This window comes from Choloepus didactylus, chromosome 15 (genome assembly GCF_015220235.1).
Source record: "Choloepus didactylus isolate mChoDid1 chromosome 15, mChoDid1.pri, whole genome shotgun sequence".
Taxonomy (NCBI): domain Eukaryota; kingdom Metazoa; phylum Chordata; class Mammalia; order Pilosa; family Megalonychidae; genus Choloepus; species Choloepus didactylus.
In genome coordinates this window covers 59,153,638-59,178,582 of record NC_051321.1, presented here as the reverse complement: position 1 = coordinate 59,178,582, position 24,945 = coordinate 59,153,638, and the positions used below count along the sequence as shown (strand labels likewise).

General features: G+C 33.9%; 1 protein-coding gene across 3 annotated transcripts in view; it reads left to right on the top strand.

The window, feature by feature from the left end:
- RTKN2 (rhotekin 2) overlaps nt 1–24,945 on the top strand; it is a 113,940-nt gene that overhangs the window by 55,127 nt on the left and 33,868 nt on the right. For all 3 annotated transcript variants that reach the window (XR_005211807.1, XM_037804094.1, XM_037804093.1), the window contains exons 8-9: nt 8,791–8,897; nt 9,844–9,975. Coding sequence is in view for 2 of the 3 variants with exons in the window: in XM_037804094.1 (XP_037660022.1) it covers nt 8,791–8,897; nt 9,844–9,975 (239 nt within the window). In the remaining variant the exon portion in view is untranslated. The remainder of the gene's footprint in view (nt 1–8,790; nt 8,898–9,843; nt 9,976–24,945) is intronic.

Here is a 24,945-nt window from a genome sequence, read left to right as displayed (position 1 = left end):
TTGCTTTTAAATTTGAAATTAAGGAAACCAGTCTTTCAGTAGTAGGAAGCAGAGAATATAAGAGAAGATAGGGCTATACTAATCTGTATGATTGTGGTAGTTGCAGTTTATTCAAAAGAAATATATAGCAAGATAAAGAAGGTGTTAGATGATTATGGAGGTTTGTAAAACTTAGCATGAGTACTTCTCTCTTCTATGTTGCTTTTACCTATGATGAAAAATATGAATCAGAGTCGGTCAGGTAGTTTGGAAATGTGAATTGGGCTATTTATTCTTACTCGGTCTTGAAGCAGAGTATATAATACAATGTGATAAGTGTACTTATTGTTGTAAAGTTGGGGACTCCATACTATGAGATTGAAGATTTTACAGCAATATTTTTTGTATTTCACAATTTTAAAAAATACATTAAAATAGAAAAATGCATTTAGTATATGTATAATTTAACAAATAAATATGAGATGAATATCTGTGTAACCATCTCCCATTTCAAGAAATAGAACATTGCCAACACTACTTCTCTCACCACAGGGTTAAATATGTCCCAGCTTTTATGGTAGTTGTTTCTTTGCTTTTCTTTATGTTTTTGCCACCTATTTATCCTTCCCTAAATAATATAGTTTAGGTTTGCCTGGTTTGAACTTTAGGTGGATGGAATCACATTGTATGTCTTATTAATGACATGCCTTTTCTGTTTGTCTTTCTATGTGTATGCATTTTTCATTGTATGATTATACCACTATTTATATACAAATTCAGTTATTAACAGTTGCAGGGGTTTTCAGGTTTTCTGCTTCTTCTTGAGTCTATTTCAGTAAGTTTTATTTTTCTACATATGTATCCATTTGATCTAAAATTTGAAATTTATTAGCATTAAATTTGTCATATCCTTCTATCTTTTTCTGCAGTGTCTGTAGCAATGTCTGTTTGTTCCTGATACTGGCTTTTTGCACCTTATGTTTTTTACTTGATCAGTCTTGTGAGATTTTTTTTGTCAATTTTATTAATCTTTTTAAAAAAATCTACTTTGGACTTTATTCTCTGTTATGTTTATTCTGTTAATTTTTAATCTTAAATTTCTCATATCTTTTACTTTCTTAAGGTTTATTTTGGGTACTTTTTCTAACTTCTTGAATTTGGATGCTTATCTCATTGATTTTCAGCCTTCTTATCTAATATTATTATAAAGATAATTAATACATAGCATTTAAAGCTATAAATTCTCCTGTAAATACTGCTGTGGTTGTATCCCGTGAATTGTGATACATAATACTTTCCAGTTCAAAATATTTTATAATTTCCTTTGTGATTTGACTTTTGTTATTTTAAAGTGTAGCTCCTGATTTACAAAATATGATATCATCTAGTTTTCTAGCTTAATTACATTGTGGTCAGATAACATAATTTATTATTTCAGGCCTTTGAAATTTGTGGCGATTTGTGTTAGGGTACAGTAATGATCAGTTTTTATAAATGTTCCATTTACACTTGAAAAGAATACATATTCTGAAGTTCTTCAGTAACATGTTCCATATGTGCTATTTATTTGTTAGGATTAGTGTTCAAATTTTCTATGACCTTAATAATTTTAGTGGACTTATTCTCTATTGCTGAGAGATGTTTGATAAAATCTCCTGCTATGATTGTGGATTTTTCTAATTCTCCTCATAGTTCTCTCCATTTTGCTTCAAACCTTTATCATTTGATACACACAAATTTTAAATAGTATATGTTTTTCCATTCTTTTACCTCAACTTTTACTTCTTTTTGTTGTAGATATGCCTCTTCAAACAACATTATATTAGATTTTAACTTTTATCCAGTTTGACAATCTTTGTTTTGTTTTGCTGGAACATTTAATCCTTTTGTATTTAATGTCAAAGAGTTTTATATTTGGATTTACATCTACCTTCGTAATACGTGCTTTCTATTTGTTCTTTTTCTGTTCTTTCTTGCCTTTGTAAGAATTAATTATTTTTAGCATTTCAGTTTTTCCTTGTTCTAATTGAAGTTATGCATTCTTTTTCTAGTCATTTAGAAATTACCCTAAAAATTTCATTAATCACATTTATTAAAGCCTAAAGTTAAATGATTTTTTTTCAGACAATGCAAGGACTTAGAACTTTAGAACAGTAAACTCTGTTTCCCTGACCTATGTGGTGTTCTTGTGTATTATAATTCAATTTTTAAAAATTTCTCAAAACATTTTTAATACATTTAATAGTTATTTAGAGTTACCTACATGTTTCTATGAATTACTTATGTCCTTATACTTTTCATCTTGGATCATTTTCCTTCTGGTTTAAGTACAGTCCTTAGAATTTCTTATAGTATATTCTGCTGATAAGTTCCACTATCTTGTGACTTCTGTTATTATCTGTTGAGAATCATCTGTCATTGTGTCACTTCTGTGATGGTGATCTTTCTTTTTTTTTTCTTTTTGTTTTCCCCCCCAGTTTTCCTTGGTTTTCTGAAGCTTTACTGTGATATGACTAGGTGTAGAGATTATTTCTATTTATGCTGCTTGAGACTCCTTGGGCCTCTTTAAAATGTCGATTGATGTATTTCATCAATTCTGGACAAAACATCACTCATCTCTTCAGAGAGCCTGTGCTCCATTTTCTTGTTTTGCTCCTTCTAGCATTCCTATTCTGTGTTAGTCTTCCTAATAGTTTCATCCATGTTTCTTACCCTTTCTGATATAATTTTCATCTTTTTGTCTTTCTATATTGCTTTTCTGGATAATTTTTCTGACCTGTATTCTATTTCCCTTATTCTTTCTTCAGCTTTGTCTAATCTGCTATTAAACCCATCTACCAAGTTCTAGATTTCAGCTATTGACAATATCATTCCTATTACCTGCATACATAAGTAATATCTTTAAAAAAAAAAAAAAAAAGAAGAAGCAAAGTTATTTTATAGTCTGTGTCTAAGAATTCAGATATCTAAAGTTTTTCTGGATCTGTTTCTGTTGTTTCTAGTGGCTCTCACAGATGATCTTTTGATTTCTTGCATGCTTGGTGATCTTCGTGTGCTTGTCATTATAATTGAAATTTTACATATAGGAATAAACTGATGCTTAGTATTTCTTTTTGATTCTGTCCAGCACCTGGGGTTACTAAGCCCACTTTATCCAAGGGCCATGCTTGGGTGTTTCCGGACATCCCCAGGAAATGGGAACCTGGGCAGCAGGGTTGGTTTACTTCTGGTTCACTGCTACCCTGGTGGTGATCCCGTGATCCCTGTGGGATCTCTGCTTAGTATAAGAGAATCTCCCATTAAGCTACTCATATTGCATAAGCCCCAGGCTTTGATTTTTTTTTCTGCTTCCCTCATCTTTCAGTACCATCAAATCATAAGTTCAGATTTGCTTGGATTAGCAAATGCTCACAGAGCAAAAGCAGTTTCTATGTTCACTTGAGAGATTCTCATTTACCTTCGAGTTTGTCTGGATTAATTTCTTAGTCTTATCATTTCTTTGTTTCTTTGGGAAGATTTTTAAAAATGTATTTTATTCAGCATTTTTAGTAGTTTTCAGTGGGAGGGTTGGTCTGAAATATCTAGCCTTCCATCACTAAAAATCTGAAGTCTGCCACAATATTCTGTGCATTATCAATTTTATTGGAAAATGTAGCAAATGAAATTTTTTGTTATCTCATTTAGTTCTCTAGAATGATTATTAATATAATCAGCATATGTTTAGTGACAGTCTCTGTTCTGAATACTTTTAAAACAGTTTTTACTCTTACCCTCTGTGAGATACAGGTATGAAGAACATTATAATAAGTGGTTAATAATGGGGACTCTAGAGCCATCAATCTTGGATTCATATTCTAGCGATAACACTGGCTAGTCCTGTGAGCTTCTCAAGTTCCTCATTTTATTGTCATTTACTTTGAACAAATGAGTAAAATACAACTTAGTGAACGTAAGTAACATGCTAGATCATGTAGCTAGCAAGTGGTAGAGCCAGGCTTCAAATCCAGGACAGGTGTGTGCTCTTTCTGCTATGCTTTGCTGTCAGGTATGATTACTCTGAAAATACCCAAAGACTCCAAATACTGTTGAAGCGTGAAGATATTGGAAATGATGATGAAAGACCCCATTCTTTCAACCAAATCTTCTGAAAAGTGGTTTAGAAAGGAATAAAATTCACAAAGGGAACATCAACTTTAACAGTGATTCCTCAATTGCTTTCAGTGTTCTGTAAGATATTACTAGGTTTTCCTTCCATCAAAATTCTCAAGGGCAAATATGCACGAAAATTGTGTGGCATAGCTCTTTCTTGAATAAATGCAGTACACACTAACATATTAAACACCATGTAAACAAAACCCAAAAATGGATATCCAAACTTTTTTGACATTGGAACTTATGGATTCCACTGAACATATATTAAGAAACACTGACCTTTATGCCTAACTCTTTTGATATAATAGGTACATTCCTGGAAGTGTGTGTAAATTGCAGTCATGTATAACAGTATTTTGAGTAAAAAACAGAATTTGTTATTTAAAAGAAACAAAATCTATGATTAAAAAAATCACCCCCTAATTTATTCATTAGTGTAAATCTGTATGTTAATATAATGGCTTTTGCCAAGTAGAGTTATGCCAGTGTCTACTAAATACTATAGAATCAAGAGGAAACACAAGATTTTTAAAAATATAACTCAATTTTATTATTCTTACTAGTTGAAAGAAAAGGAACAGCCAAAATGATTTAAGCTTTATATTTAGTATTAAGAAATTCTGTGCTTTTTATAAGATAATGAAACTACATTGTGAAGAATTGACTGACACAGATTATAATGAAACCACATTGTAAAGAATTGACTGACAGAACTGAGATATTATCTGTCTTCTTTATCCTGCCTGGTTTTTTGTTGTTGTTGTTGTTTTGTTGTTGTTGTCATTTTTAAACTCTTTCTTGTTCCTCATTTGAAACTATGGATGAATTAGATAAAGCCTTTTAAGTAATGAACAGTCAGACTGCTTTTTCTGTTTAATTTCATCTTGCCCTAGCACCTTTCCTGGTTAGAAAAGAAGTATTAGGTATTTTGATTAATGTGTTGTGCAAGGACTGAGAGGTACACTGAAAATTGGAAAGGGTATGGTTTTGGGAGACTGCCCTGGATTTTAAGTTATGGAAAGCATCTATTATGTGCCAGACACAGTGATAAATGCCGTATACATGTTATCTTATTCAATTTTCATAATAGTCCCCCTCCCCATCTAAGATATGGGGTATTTTTAAAAATGAGAAATTGATACTCAGGTTGGTTAAGTGACTAGCCTAGATGCCATGTTTATCTTGTCAGGAGTATATAGAAGAAGCTGTGACTATTCATTTTATTCCACATTGGTCCAGAGTGTAAAGAAATCTAGGTTGGAAGTAACAGGTGATGCAGGTTATGTGGCAAGGGGGCTCTGGAGCAAGGAATTCTAAAATCCAGTATCCCTTTCCAGATACTGCAATCAGAAAGGAATTATTTTTCTTAAAATGCCATGAAATCTGAACTTATTTTACCAGAGAAACACATTGTTAAACATGTAATTTAGGTTCCAGATGCCTTATTGATTGCACAATTTTTATGGACTGGTCTGAGCACCTAATCATCATTTACAATTATGTTTTTTTAGAAAGTTCATTCTAACTTAAAACAACTAGCTTACAGATATTTAGAGTATACTCCATTCATAAATCAGGAACTAGATTTCGGATGTATTGCTCAGAGGCATGCTTTATAGCATTTTTATTTCTTTTCCTGCCTATTCTAGGAAAGAATATTTTCTTTTATTTATCTATGCATTTTGGAGTCATTGCCTATATTGTGTTCATGCATTTATTTCTAATAAGCTAGCAGCTTTAACAAAATATTAATATAAATGATTTGAATAGTCCAGGCAAGTTTGTATGCTGGTCTATAGTAGAATGTTGGATAGGTAAGTTGGTAACTTTTTCGTTTTACTTTGCCTTCTTCGTTTAGGCTGTTGTTCTTTTTCCTTTAATTGAAGTACCAAACCTTGTCTACTTTGCACTATGTATTACTTAACTGCATATTTTACCAAAAATGTTTTTTCTCCCCAGAGTTATTACTAAGATTTTTTGATAAATAATAGTAACAAGTCAATGGCTAGCCATTTTATAGGTAGTACCAACGGGTGTATGGTACAAAACTTTAAAAACCATTTTTGTTTGGTTCATTGTGAACTGAGGGACATGTATTGGGTTTTATTTAAGCCCTTTTGCACAGAAGAAATCATTATATGCAATGCTTTCCTTTCATATACACTTATCTGCATACTAAATGAAAGGAGTGTCAATGTTTTTTTGACAGGATTTTTCTAAATCTCAAAATTCAGAAAAGTTGCAAGTTGAATGTCAAGATCTTTTTTCCCAAAAAATATGTGAAAGCAAGTTGCTTACATGATGTTCCATTACCCCCAAATATGTTGATATGCATTTCCTACTAACACGACATTCTGCTACATCACCACAAGACAATATCCAAGTCAGGAAATGAATACTGAAACTTTACTACCATCTTGCCCTCAACTCCGTTCAAGAGCCACCCATTATCCTAATAAAGTCCTTTATGGTCAAAGGATTCTGTACAGAAGCATGTGTTCCATTTACTTATCTTGCCTCTTGACTTTCCTTCAATCTGAACAGTTCTTCACTCTTTTCTTGGCCTTCATGACCAAGACATTTTCAAGATTATAGTCATTTATTTTGTAGAAGGTCCCTCAGTTTGGGTTTGTCTGATATTTTCTTGGGATTGGATTCAGGGTATGCTTCTTTGGCAGGAATATCACCAAAGTGATGCTGTATTCTCATTGCTTCCTATCAGGTAGCACATAATTTTGATCCATCCCTCATGATGTTCACTTTGGTTACTTTATGAAGATGGCATCTGCCAAGCTTCTCTACTGTAAAGTTACTTTTTTTTCCCTTTGTAATTCATACACATTTTGTGTGTGGAAGAATATTTTGAAACTGTATGTTTCTCATTTCTTATTAGACTTTTGATTTATTCACTGATTTTTATCAGAATGGACTCGTGTTTTCCTGTTTTAGTCAGTGTGTCATAATCTGTTACTGTCCTTATTTGAGGTTCAAATTATCCCCAGTTTGGCCAGTGGAGCCCGTTCAGGATATTTTCTGTGTCTTTTTGACATGTTCACATTATTCTTTGAGCACTTCTTGCTTTATGGCATAAAGGTATTCCAGATTCATCTTGTACTTTTCCTGCCCTACTCCTGGAATCAGCCGTTTTTCCAAGGAGCCCTGGTTCTTTTTAGTGGAGAATAGAAGACAGGATCAGGCTCTAAGTATATTTATTGCTGTTAGGGTGTCACTGTTCCCAGGTCTTCTCAGTGGACAGAGCTACATGCGTAGATATGTATATATACATATGAATTTCCATATATATTTCTGTAAGTTGAAAACTTTGAATTCACATTAATATATCCAGTTCTAATCCAACATTGCATAGTACATTGTAATCACTGTAACTCCCTTCTCTGACAGTAGAAATCGGTCTTTTTTTTTACCTTTAGTACATATTCTTTGATTAATCTCCCTGAAAGCAACCAATCTCCCATCTCCCCCACTTGAATGCTTTTCTCTTCCTGCTAGAACTCTGATTGCCATTCTGGGCCACCCCTTGCCCTTTGTGGAACACTCCTTACCTTGCTGAAGCTCTGACAACCCACACCAGGCACCCTGCCACAGGGCTTCCCTCCTTACTGTGCTTCAGGCTGTAACTCCCCGTGTCTGGTTGTGATCACTTTACCTGTGTGGACACCCTCCTCAGCTTGCTTGTGCTCTGATACCCAATGCCAGGCTGTCCCTCTGCTTGGATGCCCTTCTCACCCATCTCAGGGCTCTTGGCACACTGCACTGGGTCACCTCACGTGTGATGGCCTCCTCACTGCTATTAGGCTCTGATTCCCATGGGTCAGCTGCCCCCATACATGGACACTCTCCTTATTCTACTTGGGTTCTCACACCTCACTTCAGGCATCCACCCCACATAGACACCTTCCTCACCTTGCTTGGGCCCTGACTCTACACCAGAGATATCCCCTTGGGCACTGGTACCCTGCCTCAGGCTGCCCTTCCACAGGGACACCCTCCTTACCCTGTTCAGGACAGATTCCTCCATTCTAGGCAGTACCCCCACGTAATCAGGCTCTCACACCTCGAGTCACCCTCTTCATTCTGCACAGCTCCAACACTCAGCTCTGGTGCTTATCTTGGGGGTTCCACCTAATGGAGAATGAATTGTTCAATAACGGAAGAGAAAGGGCCAAAACGTTGTATTAAATTATTATTTTTAAAGTTGTACTCTGAAATAATGTTTTATTCAGAGGATCACCTTCTTATAATCAAAGTCAGAGCAAAAAATATAATTTGATGCACACAAATCACTTATTAGAATGTTTTTATGTAAAATGAGGTTACTTATATTCCCTGAACAACCTCTGTTGATTCATTACTTTGTTAAAGATCAAAAAAGAGTCTAAAAGCTCCATGTCTTTTCCAGCATGCCATAAGCTATCAGTTTAATTTAATCCTGTCCTTTCTACTTTCTTTTATGAGATTTTATCATTAAATATGGTACTGCTGTTTTGAGTAGGATAAACCTTTACATAAAAGTAATTTTGAAATGTGTTCTTATACAAAGCAAAAGAAAAATTGTGAAAAGAAAAAAATTAGTATGTATAATGACCTTAAATAAACATATATTTGTAACTTGATTTTTTTTCTCTTTCCTTTAAATAGAGGAGTCTTCATTTTGGCTTCCCTTATATGGTAACATGTGCTGCCGATTAGTTGCCCAGCCAGCTTGCATGGCTGAGGATGCATTTGCAGGATTTCTTAATCAGCAGGTTAGAGGACTTGAAGTATTCTACAATAACAGTAGCTCCAATCTAAATCTTAATATACTGGCAGTTGTTTGGCTTTTTAATATTGAGAAGTATTTTTTAAAGTCTCTTTTAAAATTTCAGTTTTCTAAATGTAATTGGACACAGTCTTTGTGGGAGATGTGGAGGTGGCAAGGAAAGGGGTCTAATGCAGTGTTGATGGCTAAGGAGCTACCTGTCCATGTTCCTCTGGTTCCTTAATGGTTACAGGATTATCAGCAGCTACAGAGGACTCCTTGTGGAAACTGATGGGGGCTGCTCAACACCATTCACATAAAGGCCTTTCTGGCAGACAGCTTTTGGCACAGTTTAGGCCTCTGGGCCTCCAAAGCTGACTCTTTGCCACCTACTACTGATTTATTTATAACCATAGTTATTTATATCCAGTAAATAATTAATTATGGGCTTCAATGAATCAATAGTTTTTTCTAAAAGATTCCATTAAGAGGAAAGAAAATTTGTATTCTTACAGGGTAGTCAACATTTTCTAGTGTTCTGAAAACAGTAAGAGCAAATTATATTTTGAACATTGATAGCTATTTTTATATTTTTCCTGAGTCACTTGAGGAATTGCCATAGAATTCTAAGCACTAATTTTTAATAGCCTAGTTTTTCTCAAACTGCATTGAATTATGATTTTTTTTTTTTTGAGTGTAATAGTTATGTAATAATCATTACCCTTTTTTTGCTTAGTGCTTTTGAGAATTCTAAACTTTTCTTCTCTGGTTTTAACTCTTTGATTTTAGGCAATTGACTTATTGCTAAGTAAACTAATGGATATTTCTATCACATCTTTTACATTTTAAAAATGAATTTAACTTTGCTCATTTAAATATATTGTAGCATTTAGAGCTAAGATGATTAATAATGATTTAAAATTGATGGTTTGTTGATTGTTTTTCTTTTTCAGCAAATAGTAGAAGGCCTGATTAGTTGGAGAAGGTTGTATTGTGTTTTGAGAGGGGGTAAACTCTATTGTTTTTATACCCCAGAAGAAATCGAAGCTAAAATTGAACCAACTTTAGTAGTGCCCATTAACAAGGTAAATTAAATGCTGTTTTGAAAATAAAAATGTAACATTTTATGAAGCTTGTCCTTTTCTATATAGTTTACATTGTCGCCATTTTGTAAAGAAAAGCAAAGGACTGCTAAAAATAGGTTAGTTCATAAAGATATTTAAATCTGTTATTTTTCTTTCCATTACTGAGTTTATCCATTAAAGGAAACACTGCATATTTCCTAAGAAAACATAGTAATTGGACCAGTAAATAGGTTTTAAAGCAAAGAATGTAAACGTATTAACAGCATATTTAAAATTTTCATAAATTTATTTAACCAAAAGATTACATAAATAAAGTATTACCTTTGTATTATAGTGATGCTCTTTTTAATTAATAATAGTCAAATGACCCCATAAAAAGACATTCCTGATTATATTTTCAGATTTCTTGGGGGATTGATGGGCAATTGTCCAATCTTCCATCAGGACAGGAAAGCTTAACCGTTTATTTATACTGAATAATTGAGTGCCTGCACTGCATTTAAAAAGTAGTACTACATCACCAATAGAATCCATCGAGTATATGTATACTGGTTTGATACAAGGGAGACTACTAAAATTTAGTTAGAATTTTTACCACCTGAAAGTCTGTAGGAAAACTTGTCAATATAAGGCAGACTTATTGTCTTTTATTCCACTATCTTAAATTTAATCTTGGTGTGTCATCCAAGTCTAATGTTTGATAGAGGATTCTTCTCTTGTCCCTTATGATAACATTCCTACTCTAAATACTTCAATGGCATTTCTAGAGCAAAACACCCTGTTTTCTGCCTTTGGACTGCACCTATTTCTTTCTTAGTTGTTTTACTTGGCTTGCTTTTGGAGTGGTTGAATTGAAGTATATGATAAAATATGAACCTTCACATCTGTTAACTGAATGTGTTCTACTTGTCTCTGACATTTTCTTTTAAAGAAATATGTTGTCATATTTCCTTTTACATAGTAGTTGTATTCCTGAAAACACATAGGACCAGTCTGCTCATCTATAAGGAATTGAGTTAATTTGTCTTTTCTAGCAATTAACATTTTGTCTATTTTTATCCTGCTTTTAGAAATTATACTGCTTTTTACTTAAAGGAAATCCTTCAGTGAGACCTCTTATGATTATAATTAAGTGCACCTAATTTATCTGTTTTGTATATTGGAAAGATTAGTGTTGCTCTTAATATAAATAATACTTCAATATATAGCAGTGAATTTATTTTGGTTTAGAAAGTTAGGTTACTAAAATGTATAATTTTATTCTTGAAAAACGGACATAATTTTTTATAACTTGACTTTTTATTTTATCTATGCAGCGGAATCTTTTTTCCCACTTTTCCTTACTTTATTCTGCTTTTGAAAAATTTCAAATGTATAGAAAAGTTGAAATAGAATAGAGAATACCTGTATACACCTAGATTCTTCAGCTAATGTTAGTTTTGCCACATTTGCTTTTTCCCTTAGTTTTAAAAAATGATTTTCTGAACCTTTTGAAGAAATTTAAAAACACATAAACTTTCTTCCCTATTTCAGTATGTTTTTCTGAAAAACAAGGGCGTTTTCCCTCATACCCATAACATTATCATCACACCCAAGAAATTTATTGTTCATACACTAGTATTCTCTAATATACAGAGCAAATGGCCCAATTGTCTCCAAACTGTTCTTTTTAATTTTTATTTATTGTTTGAGCCAGGACTCCATGAAGGATCATGGATTTTGTCTGGTCACCCCATCCTCCATTCCCTTTTCATCTAAATTGGGCCCTTTATCCCCAGGCTTTTCTTTTTTTGTCTTTTTTTTTTTTTCCTTTCATCACTTTGACATTTTTGAAAAGGCCAGGCCAGTTTTCTTCTTAGAATGTCCCCACATGTGAATTTGACTAATTATTTGACCACATTAAAATTAAATATTTTTGGCAAGAGTTCTACATAGATGATTATGTATAACTTGTTTTTTACTAGATAGCTGGTGGGTAGGAATGGAATCCTACAAATTTAGTTTTTTTCTCTTTACATGTTGTACATTGGAAATGCATAGCCATTAACCATATTAAAATGTTTTTTAAACAAATGACATTTTAAAAGTCATTTGTTTTATTTAAAGATAGTTTTCAAAACATTCATTTTACCTTATCTCAGCCATTTAAGGTGGATAGACCAGGTTTGTTTGCCTATTTTACAGGCATATTATTCCTGTTTTACATATGAAGAAACAGACTCAGAGATCAGGTAGAACTTGTCTAGCTAGTTGGTAAGGAAAATTATATGGCTCACTCTTTTCTTAATGAGTAGGAAAAAAAAAAAAAAAGATAAGTCGTGGGTTGTTTTCCCATTTCCTCATATGCTTACTGTTCAGCCAGAGTTGGAGGACTAAATTGGATTTTTTTTCCTATCTCCATATCCAGGCTGAATCAGAATTTTGAAAGTAAAAAGTAGCTCTGAAATGAGGTTCTGAGCCTGAAGCCACAATTAACCTGTAGGCAATGGCCTAGGTATATGTTGAATCTTTACCATTTAAATTTAAGGGGCAGTTACAATGAAACTTCTCTGTATTGTAACCAGGGCATCTGTATTTTTCTGCCTGATGACAAGGGTATAATTCCAGAAAAGTGGCGACAGTGTTTACTTGATCTGACTGAATTGACCTTTGTCCAATTGATTCATTTTTCCTTGTGGTAATAAAAGCTGATGGCCAGGCAATTGATGGGATTCTCTATTCAATCAATTCCATTATTAAGATGACTGATATCAGCACATTTAGATATCCCAGTGGTTGTTCCACAATTGGCCATTACAAATTCACAGAAAAATGATTGATTAATTTAGTAATTTATGTAGACTCAGCCTTAGCCTTGGGGACAATGTAGGCTATATTTGACCCTAATGACTGATGATGTAAATATCTCTTCCATTGTACATAACTTTTTCCTAAAGTATAAAAGAGAATTTTAAGATTAAATCATGAGATAAGAGTTAAGGTTAGGAAGATCAGTATAATTTAATTGCAGATCTCAAAGCTGAAACTTATGACAAATCTTTCCATTCTCCAACTTTGTGATATTGCCATTTTTTTTAATATTAGATAAGTTGTAGGTTTACAACAAAATTATGCAGAAAATGCAGAAGTCCCATATACCCCCCTTACACACACACAGTTTTCCCCAATATTAACACTTAGCATTAGTGTGTTATCTTTGTTATAACTGATGAAAGAATATTACTATAATTGCGCTATTAACTGTAATCAATAGTTTACATTAGGGTTCACTGTTTGCATTGTACAGTCTATGTTATTTTTCTTAATTTGTATTGTAGTGACATATATACAACCTAAAATTTCCCTTTTTAACCACATTCAAATATATAATTTACTACTGTTCATTACATTCACAATTTTGTGCTCCTATCACCTCCATCCATTACTAAAACTTTTCCATCATCCCATAGAGAAATTTTTAATTACTACGGAATTTATGATATTGCCGTCTTAATTTTCTCCAGCACTGATTTCTGCACTGAAAAATACAGATGCCCTGGTTACAATACAGAGAAGTTTCATTGTAACTGTCCTCTTAAATTTAAATGGTAAAGATTCAACATATACCTAGGCCATTGCCTACAGGTTAATTGTGGCTTCAGGCTCAGAACTTCATTTCAGAGCTACTTTTTACTTTCAGAACTCTGATTCAGACTGGATATGGAGATAGGAAAAAAAAATCTAGTTTTGTCCTCCAACTCTGGCTGAACAGTAAGCCTGTGAGGAAATGGGAAAACAACCCATGACTTTTTATCTATTTTTTTTTTCTACTCATTAAGAAAAGAGTGAACCATATAATTTTCCTTACCAGCTAGCTAGTCCTTTCCTGAAAGTTTGCAGTTCCTACTTCTACGAACTCAGGTTTCCTTTGAACCCTTCCGTTCACCTGGAAACTTCCCACTGAGCAGTAAATGCCACTGGTCTCTTTATTCAAATAGTCAAATGCCATTCCAATAAAAAAAAAAAAAATTGATTACTTGCTAAAACTTGACAGTTATATAATTATTTCTCCCTTTAAAGTAATTTTTTCTTGTTTTTATCTCAACTTATAAAATTATTCAGATGTGAAGAGTTGAAAAAAATACTGTAATGATCACCTATATACCTACCATCTAGACTGAATAGCCATTAACATTTTGTAATATTTTATTTGTCTCTTTACTTACCTGTATTTTTTGCTTACCCATTTGAAGATAAGTCTCCAACATTGTGACAATTTATCTCTGAGTGTTTCAACATGCAATGCTCAAAAATAAGGGCCTTTTATATAATTACAATACCATTATCATACCTAAGAAAATTGACAATTCCCCAATATAATCTAATATCCAGTCCATATTAAAATTTCCCCCGTTTCCCTAAAATGTCCTTTTAGCTTGTGTTTTCAGTCTAGGTCTATTCAAATTTTCCAACTATGAATTAGGTCTAGAGGCTTAATTAGATTCATTTTTGACTTTTTTGGCAAGAATATTACGTGGATGATGATAAATACTTTTTAGAGCATCCTGTTAGAAGGCAGATAACGTCAGGTTGTCTCACTACTGGTAATGCTAAGTTTAATGACTTGGTTAAGGCTGTGGCCACTAGATCTTTCCAGTGTAAGTGTATGTTTTCCCTTTTACAATGATCAGTGAGGTGATACTTTTGCACTCTGTGAATATCTCATTGTCTAATAAACTTTCTTCTAATGGTTTTAGCAGCCATTGCTTGTCCTTGGCTGAATCTGTTACTTCATTGGAGATTGCACATGATTGTCTCCTACTATCCTTCCTTCTATATATATTAGCTGGCATTGTTTTGAAGAGAAGAACTTTTCCTAATCAACTAGGGTTAAATTACAGTCCCTCCTGAAAAGGCATGATAGCTTAATTCTTTACCAATTTTCAGAGTAACGAATTGGTATTATATGATCACCTCCAGAGGTAGCAAATGAATTTTTCCTCTCCCTCTCGCTACTCCCCCTTCCCCTCCCTCCCCCCAATTCAGGTATCCTATAAGCTCATAGATTCTTATCTATTAAATGTTTTAAATCACTTTGTTTTTAAAATAAGGTATATGTTTTAATTGTTTTGCTTACTTTGGAAGTTTCTAAGGATCAGATCTTATGCCATTAGTGTATTCTTAAACAAGCAAGGCATCTTTGATAATTGCTAAATTGATATTTTCTGGTAAGTAACAAACAAAACTTTTTAGACTAGTGTTTTGTTTCAGTTTTTGGTATTGTTCCAGTGTTGAGTCTCTAAGATATTTTTATGCAAAATAATGTTAAACATGAACTAGAATTCAGAGTTCTTCCTCTTTTGGTTGTCTTTCTTCTCTCATGGCTTGGAAAATAATATTGCTTAATGCTATTTTAAAAATTATATGCAGACATAAATCTTGCAGTTGCTAAGGTATATAAATAATAGCTCTGTTATTCTGATTGCAGGATCTCCTTCTCTAACTATAATTCTTGGCCCATCTGAATGGCATTTCCTGTAAGGCTAAGTCAGTTCATTAATTTTCATAGAGCCATCTGTGGAAATAGTCACATTCAGGAAAGAAAAGCCTAAAAGCTATTCCCCTCCTCTTTTTAATCCAAATATGAAAGGGTGATTTACTTCAAAGTGATTGCTTCAACTTCAAAAAAACTTCACCATGAATGTTATTGAGCAAGACATTCTCAATAATGGGTACTTAACTGGAGCCACTGAATCTCCTATACATTGTAGAAAGCATTTTATAGCCAAAGCTTTATCCATTGCCAATGGGGTTGGGAAGTGGGATGGAAAAGAAGTGTGGGTCTTTGAGATCAATAGTCTTTTCTTGATTTAAATACTGTACAGCACTTCATTTTAATTAATAATGAAATTTGTACTAGACAAGTCAATAACACTACTCAGTGTGATAGACCTGAGTTAAATTGCCTTGAAATTACTTTTAGCCATTATATTTATCATGGACTTTGGAAGACAAAATTATGAAACACATGGAATTTTCTTTTGATTATTTTAGACTTAATATTTGAATCCTATTGACTATTCAGACTATCCTTTATTAAACCCAGCAAAAATAACTTTTTTTAAACAGCCTCTCCTCTTAGGGGTTTGCATATAATTTCATTGGCATACTTCGAAAATAATTATATCAAACAGATACTAATCATACCTAATATTTGGTTTAGTTTATGGTTATGTTTTATTTACATATTTCAAACATTATTCACCATATATTGTGAAAGTATGCTTTCTTTGTCATTAGAGTATATAAAAGTCTAAAGCTTGTTTTAGCCAACAACATTTTTTTCAATTCATTTTTTTTTGTTAGAGAAGTTGTGGGTTTACAAAACTATCATGTATAAAATGCAGAATTCGCATATACTACCCTGTCACCCTACTAGTTACACCTTGCATTGGTGCAATGTATTTGTTACAGTTGATGAAAGCAAGTTTTTATAATCGTACTATTAACCATAGTCTTTGCTTTAACTTAGGGTTCACTGTTTGTCCACCAACATTTTATTTGTGTTCAACAGGACTTTAGACTGAGAACCTTTGAAAGAACTCACCATTTTTCCCAGATGTTATCTCACTTATACTTTTAACATGTTTGTGAGCAAAGTGTGAAATAATTGTTCTCTCTGCTTTATAGATAAGAAAGCAGGCACTTAAGATTTGCTTCATTTTTTGTACTTACATTTTATTTTTTAATTGTTTTATGGAATAATCTCAAGATAATAGAATAGCATAAGTAATCACGTCTCTACCCTCATACATTGTCTCCACACTAGAATTATTTTGAAGCAAATCCTAGAGACCATATTATTTTATTAGTAAACATTTTAGTTTTCACACCTAAGAAATTCTATAGTCCTAATATCATCAAAAAATCCAGGTAGTGTTCAAATTTCCCAGTCTCATAATTTTTAAAAATAGCTTTTTGGATCAAGATCCAAATATGAGCCATGAATTGCAGATTATAGTTGATTGATTAGGTCTCTTAAATCTTTTAATCTATTAGCTTCCTCTCTCTCTATCTCTCTCTCTCTCTACAACTCGGTTTTTTTCTGTCTTACACACACACACAATTTATTTGTTGAAGAAACTGGGTCATTTACCCTACAAAATTTTCCAGAGTTTTAATTTTGCTGATTGCATCTTCACATTGTCTGTTTTTTGATTGGATTCAAATTTGTTGTTTGGTTGATGAGTAAGAATACTTCTTAGGAAGTATTATGTACTTCCACCATTGGGCACATAACATGCCTGGGTCTTCTATTAATATTAACATCCACTGATGGCTCATTGCTTTAGATCCTTTATTTCATTAGGAATTGGAAACTGGTGATATTTTAACATTCCTTCCTTATGTATTACCTGGGAGACCTCTACTTCATTGGTTACCCATGGTATGATTCTTACAGAGTCAATGTTTGATTCTTTGCATGTATGTAACAGTTATCAAAACAGTGATGTGGTTTCCTAGCATCTTTCAAAGGTGACCAATCAGGTTTTTTTTTTCTTTTTTTTTGAATTCAATTTTATTGAGATATGTTCACATACCATACAGTCATCTAAAATGTATAATCAGTTGTTCATAGTACCATTACATAGTTGTGCATTCATCACCACAATCAATTTTTGAACATTTTCATTACCACAAAAAAAAGAATAAAAATTAAAGTAAAAAAGAATACCCAAACATCCCATCCCCCCCATAAAGGGAGTGTGAGCCACAAGGTTTTCACAATCACACAGTCACACAGTGTAAGCTATATAGTTAAACAGTTGTCTTCAAGACGACTATTGGGTTACATTTCAACAGTTTCAGGTATTTCCTTCTAGCTATTCCAATGCACTGAAAACTAAAAAGGGATATCTATATAACATGTAAGAATAACCTTCAAAATATCTTCTTGACTCCATTTGAAATCTCTCAGCCACTGAAACTTTATTTTGTTTCATTGCTCCTCCCCCTTTGGTCAGAAGGCTTTCTCAATCCCTCGATGCCAGGTCCAGGTTCATCCCCAGGAGTCATGTCCCATGTTGCCAGAGAGATTTATACCCCTGGGAATCAAGTCCCACATAGGAGGAAGGGCAGTGAGTCCATCTGCCGAGTTGGCTTAGAGAGAGAGGCCACATCTGAGCAACAAATTAGGTTCTCTGGTGGTGACTCTTAGGCACAATTATAGGTAGGCTTAGCGTCTCCTTTGCAGTAACAAGCTTCATAAGGGCAAGCCCCAAGATCAAGGACCTGGCCTTCTAAATTTGGTAGTCCCCAATGCTTGTGGAAATCTCAGTAATTCACCAGGTAGTAATTCTCCAAGTTTAATATTTCCGCATTTTCCCCAGTCCCTCAAGGGGGCTTTGCAAATACATTTTTCTCTGCCCAGATTACTCCGGGATGTATATCGGGGCTTCACACTAACCTGTACAAACCAACCAGATCTCACTCCCTATTCAAAGTTCCATGTAATTATGGTATTTGAATAAACTGACCATACAAATTAAACTATATAGTATGCTATAGAAAGTACAGATTTTGCACCAAATAAACATGTTTTCCTTTGGTGTCACACACAGAAGTTGATGTTTTAAACACCATCAAAATCGTCTTTTACCCTTTAGTCTGATTTACCTTAGTCCTAACCAAGTCCATTTCATTCATTTCTAATTGAAGTCTGATCTCTTTTTCAGCCTCTTTAACATTTGCTTTATGGGGTAATACTGACATTCATAGCTGCTGAACTCTGGCTCTGAGTCTCAGGTGTCATGTCACATGGATACCTGAAGTTCCAGGGACCAATCAGGTTATACACAAAACAGATCAGCATCTCAGAATTTAGAAATAGCCCTTACAACTCAGGAATAGATGTAACTGCTGTAAGAGCTTACATTCTAGGAAACTTTACCATAAGCCTTCCCTTGATAACCTATGCTCTCAGATTCAATTCTCAGAGTTTACACATTATAGTTAGTCCGTATTCATGAGGCATTATAATGTTTGTCTTTTCATTTCTGTTATTTCACTCAACATACTATCTTCAAGGTCCATTCACCTAATTGCATACCTCACAACTTCATTCCTTCATATAGCCGCTCAGTATTCTATTGTATGTATACAGCACAGCTTGCCATTCCATTCATCAGTCAGTGTACCCTTAGTCCACCTCCATCCATTATTAATCGTGAATACTACCACCATAAATCCCACTGTGCAAATGTTCTCAGTTCTTCCAAATATATACCCAATAAAAAGTTTGTGGGACCATATGACAATATCATACTTAGCTTCCTGTAGAACCACCACACTGCCCTCCAAATGGGCTGCACCATGCTACTTCCCCTACATCAGTGATTAGGTACATCCCTCTCTCCACCTTTTCTCCACCACTTGTATCCCTCCATTTATTTTTTTATTTTTGAACAGATTTATTCACATACCATACATTCCCTCCTAAGGAAACAAAGGTTCCTGGTATAATCACATATTTATGCATTCACCACCACATCTATATAAGGACATTTCCATTTCTTCTGCAAAAAGGAAGAGGAGAAAAAAGAAAAAAAGAGGAAAAACTGATGACTAAAAGGATAAAAGAAAAAATAAGATACAATACAATAAAAAGGTCAGACAACAACACCAATGCCAAGAGTCCCATACCCCGCCCCCCCACCTTATATACATTTAGCTTTGGTATTTTGCCTTTGTTTCAGTTAATGGAAGCATCTTACAAGGTTATTATTAACTATAGACTCTCATTTTCATTGATTGTATTTTTCCCCAGTACCATCCCATTTTCAACACCTTGCAAAGTTGACATTCATTTGTTCTCCCTCATGTAAAAACATATTTGTACATTTAGTCACAATCATTGACCACTCTAGGTTTCACTAAGTTATACAATCCTAGTCTTTATCTTCTATCTTTCCTTCTGGTATCCTACATGCCCCTAACCTTCCTCTTTCAACCGTACTCACAGATATCTTTGTTCAGTATGCTTACAATATTGTGCTACTATCACACAGTATTGTGCTATCCATTTCTGGATCTATACAAACAATCCTGTTGAACATTCTATACTCCTTCAGCATCAAATGACCAATCTCTACCCTCTTTCTATCTCCTAATACCTTCATTTCTACACACTTCTCCAAACCTCTCCCTCCTGTCTTTTACTATCTGTCTGTAGCACTCCCTTTAGTATCTCCTGTAGAGGATGTCTCTTGTTCATGAACTCTCTCAGTGCTCATATTTTTCCATTCTTTTCCCTGTCTATTCCTTTGTGTGCAGGAGTTCAGACATCCTGTCCTTCAGCTCACTGATCCTTTCTTCTCCCTCTCCAAGTCTGCAGTTGTATGTCTCCATTATGTTTTTCATCTCTTCTATTGTGCCTTTCATTCCCATAAGTTCTGCCATTTGTTTTTCAAGCTTACAAATTCTTCCTTATGGTCACCCAGTGTCGTCTTTATATCCTTCATCACTTTTGTCATGTTTTCTTTCAACTCGTTGATTTGATTTAGAGCTGTTAACTGGGATTCCTATGCCCTCACTTTGCTGGCCAAAATCTGGCTTGATGTGGGGCTCCACCTGTGGCGAAGTACTCCCTCAGCTGACTCAGTACTCCCTCAGCTGACTCAGTACTCCAGGAAGGCAGCCAGCTGCTGCTTCCGTCAAGGATGGGGGAAGGGCTTTCAGACCCAGGCCTGGAAACACAATCTTTGTCTCAATCTCTTTGTCCCTCACCCACCTGGGCCTTGAAATGTCCTTCTCACCACCCAGATCTTCAAATGGTGGGAGTATGTCTCACTGCTGTGAGAGATTTTATAGTCTGTGTCCATGGTGGGAGGGGTCCTGTCTGCTGACTCTGTGCTTTTGCCACACTGAGACTGAGTGAGATGGAGAGGACTGACTGGGCCAGGATGGAAGATTCCTACCTGGTATTTCTTCTCTTTCTTCAATTTGGCATTTGTAGGGTCCCTCTCCAGTCTACATTCTCCTCCAGAGTTTCAAACGATTCAGAATTTTCCTTTTTTTCCTTGAATCTCTGGAGAGAACTTTTCAGTAGCCATTTGTCACCATGTTGATGATGTCACCTCTTCAGTTAGTTTTTTAAATATCATTTGTGAATGGATGGATTTAGAGATATTTCATGTGTCAGTCCATTGCCACTGTTATCCTTATTGATATTCAGATCATCCTGTCATTGGCTAGTGCAAGGATTTTCAAGTTAGTGCTTGAGTCCTTTGGATACGATCCTAGTAATCTTTGATTTCTGGTAGGACAAGATGTTCCATGATCTTCTTATGCATTTCCTGACCTAAACTGAGAATCAGCTGTTTTTCGAAGGAGATCTGATTCCTTTTAGTAGGAAAGAGTATCCAGAAGCCATAATGTGGTGGGCGAAGTTTTCATTGTAGTAGTAGATTTTTTTTTAAGATCATATAATCGAAAGCGAAATAAGAAGCAATTCATAAATCTACTCCTGGTCTAGTAATTTTCCATTACCATGGAAATGAAGAGGTAAAGTATAGTTTTAATTCAAAATAGTGAACAACCTACAAGAAACTTACCTTTGACTTCATAATTTATGTTTTTTTATAAAATTGACTTCTCAGGTTATCTTTTTATCACCTTCTCTTGGCATTCTCTGGATAGCCCACCATCTCATGGAGTTGGTAGTTATAGTTCAGTTATGTGCTGATTGCCAAAAACAAAATCAGCCAAGGTTGGAAATTTCACAGTAAACAATCACAAATCCACAAATCAATAAAAGTAGGTTAAAAAAAAAAAAGTTTTGGGATTAGCAAAAGCAAGAAAGGAAACTCTGACCTTGAGTAAAATGCTACTCTCTCAGGATATATGTTTCCTCATCTATAAATTAAAGATTATCTCTAGGATCTGAGTCTATCTATGTAAAACTTATCTATGTAAAAATTATCTCATTCTTTTATCCATCATTTATTTTCTGATCACTTATTGGATGCTGGACACATTCTAGGTGGTAGAAATAGTGGGAAAAGAGACACCCAATTCCTTGCTTTCATACCCTGCTCAGAGAGTATCCTTCTTGGAGAAGCGAAGTCCTGAATGCTGTCATTGGTACTTTACCAACACTGTAAAGCAGCTTGCATGAACCTTCTGACATTCTGAGAAACTTTACTTGTTCTGACCACTTTTTCTTTGATGTGCAGTTTTCAGTTAGGAAAAAAAAAAAAAGTTCTCCTTAGTTAAATTATTTAGGGTGATAAAATATAGAAGTTAATTGAAATGATCTATTCTGCATTTCATTTGCATCTTTTAAAAATCTCTCATGCTGTAAATTTTTAATGCTATTAATGAATACCAGAGTTAATGGAGTGCATAGTATTTATGGAGATACTGTTGCATTATATTCTCTTAGAAGGATTTATAGGATTCAATTCATCAGATTTTCTACATAATTTTCATTTGAAATGATACCTTGCTGTTATTTCTAAAAATCTTATTTTTATCTATGAAAATCACATTTTTCTTTTTGAAACATTGAATCAACTTTAACTCTATATACAAAAAATAATCAGAAATTTGTATTTAAATGGATTTGGGTGAGGTGAAGAATAATTTGAGTAACAAGAATATCTAATTTTTTTTAAATTAGGGCAGTTGTAGGTTTACAGAAAGATCATGCAGAAATTGTTGACTTTCCATATACCCACCATCATTTTTTAAATGCAATTTTATTGAGATATGTTCACAACCATATAATCCATCCAGAGTATACAGTCAGTGGTTCACAATATCATTATATAGTTGTGTATTCTTCACCACAATCAACATTTTCATTACTCCAAAATAAAGAAAAAAATAAAAATAGAAAAGAATTTCCAAAATATCCCATACCCCTTATTTCCACTTATTATTTTTATATATATACATACACATATATATGTATATGTATATATATTGTCTTTATTGTATTACTCATCTGCCCATACACTGGGTAAAGGGAGTATCAGTCACAAGGTTTTCACAGTCACACGGTCACATGATAAAAGCTATATAGTTATACAGTCATCAAGAATCAAGTCTACTGGATTACAGTTCAACAAATTCAGGTATTTTCTTCTAGCTGTTCTAATACACCAGGAACTAAAAAGTACATAATAACCTCTTGACTTTATTTGAAATCTCTTAGTCACTGAAACTTTATTTTGTTTCATTTCTTTTCCCCCTTTTGGTCAAGAAGGGGCATTCTCAATCCCACAATGCCAGGGCCAGACTCATCCCCAGGGTCATGTCCCACATTTCCAGGGAGACTTACACCCCTGAGAGTCATGTCCCACATAGGGGCCCACCCCCATTTTTAACATTTTGCATTAGTGTGGTACCTTTGTTGCAACTGATGAGAGACTATTACTGTAATTGTACTATTAACTATATGGGTTACATTAAAATTCACTGTGCGTAATGATATTCACAGCAGCATTTTTCACAGTTGTCAAAAGATGGAAGCAACCCAAGTGTCCATCAACAAATGAATGGATAAGCAACATGTGGTATATACATAAAGTAGAATATTATGCAGCCATAAAAAGGAATGAAGTTCTGATACATGATACGATGTAGATGAGCCTTGAAAACATTATGTTCAGTGAAGTAACCCAGACATAAAAGGGACAATCTTTAAAACCTCACTGATATGAAATAATTAGAATAAGCAAATTTACAGAGTCAGAAACTAGAATAAAGATTACCAGGGGCCAGGGTGTGGGTATGGAATAGGGAGTTAATTCTTAATAAGTATAGAGTCTCTGTTTGGGATGATTGAATAGTTTTGGTGATCATAACAAAAAATTGTGAATGTAAGTAACACCATTGAATTATATATCTGAATGTGGTTAAAAGAGGAAATTTTAGGTGATATATTTGTTGATAGAACAAAAATTTAACAAAAACCCATTCGACTGTATTTTTTTTTTAACACTAACAATAATAAAAGGTCCCCACCCCATTATGAATCACCTTTAGATTAGTATGATGGAGTAGCATACCAAAGATTCTTACTAAGGCATAACTCATTCTCTGCTAGTAATAATAGCTGTATGTTTAAATAGGTTGATTACATGTGCCTTTTAGACTCCAGTGATGTCATTTAGGGCAGTCAAATCCCTATCTTTGCATAATAGCTAGATGTATTCTAGACTTTTTTCCCCAAAATTCCTTGGCCTATACTACACGTAGTTGCTAGCTTACCATGTGGCATGGCAGTAGCTGTGTTGAATTGAGAATAGAATTTCTTCTTCTAACTGTAGACACGTTAAGTGTCATTACAATGTCATACCTAGTACCACTCAGGAAAAAAAGGTTGAGACAGTCAACATGAATGAAAGCATTGCCTTTGTTAAAGAGTGTTGTATTCAGCACAAATAAATAAAAGAATTTTTAGGTCATGAGGGGTGTATTACTTTATGGATCTTTAACTATGAGTTTTGTAAATGAGCATTACATATAAAATAAATGTTAATGAGGGAAACCTGTTTTGCTGCAGTAAACACTCAGTTATGGTTTTACTGCTTTAACTGATACCACCATATATTATGCATGAATATTAGAAGAAGAAACATGCTTTACTGATTCTTTTCTATTTTATTACTGTAGGAAATGTAGTTAACATATAATCTACATTACAGTTATGACATGCCATACTTGTTTTATTGCATATTTTAAAATATATTTAAAAGACAGCAAACTCCCACTTAAAGAGAGATCAAAACAGAGGTTATGTTTTAATCTTATGTAATTTAGCATAAGTGGTATATGTAGCATACTTTGAAACATTGCTCAGTGTTTTTGAACTTTTAAAAAACCTAGATTTGAGGATGAACATTAAAAATTCTTAAAAGTAACACTTTGAATTTTAAATGATCATCCGTAAGACTGTAATTACATGTGGTATAAGTATGGCAGCTA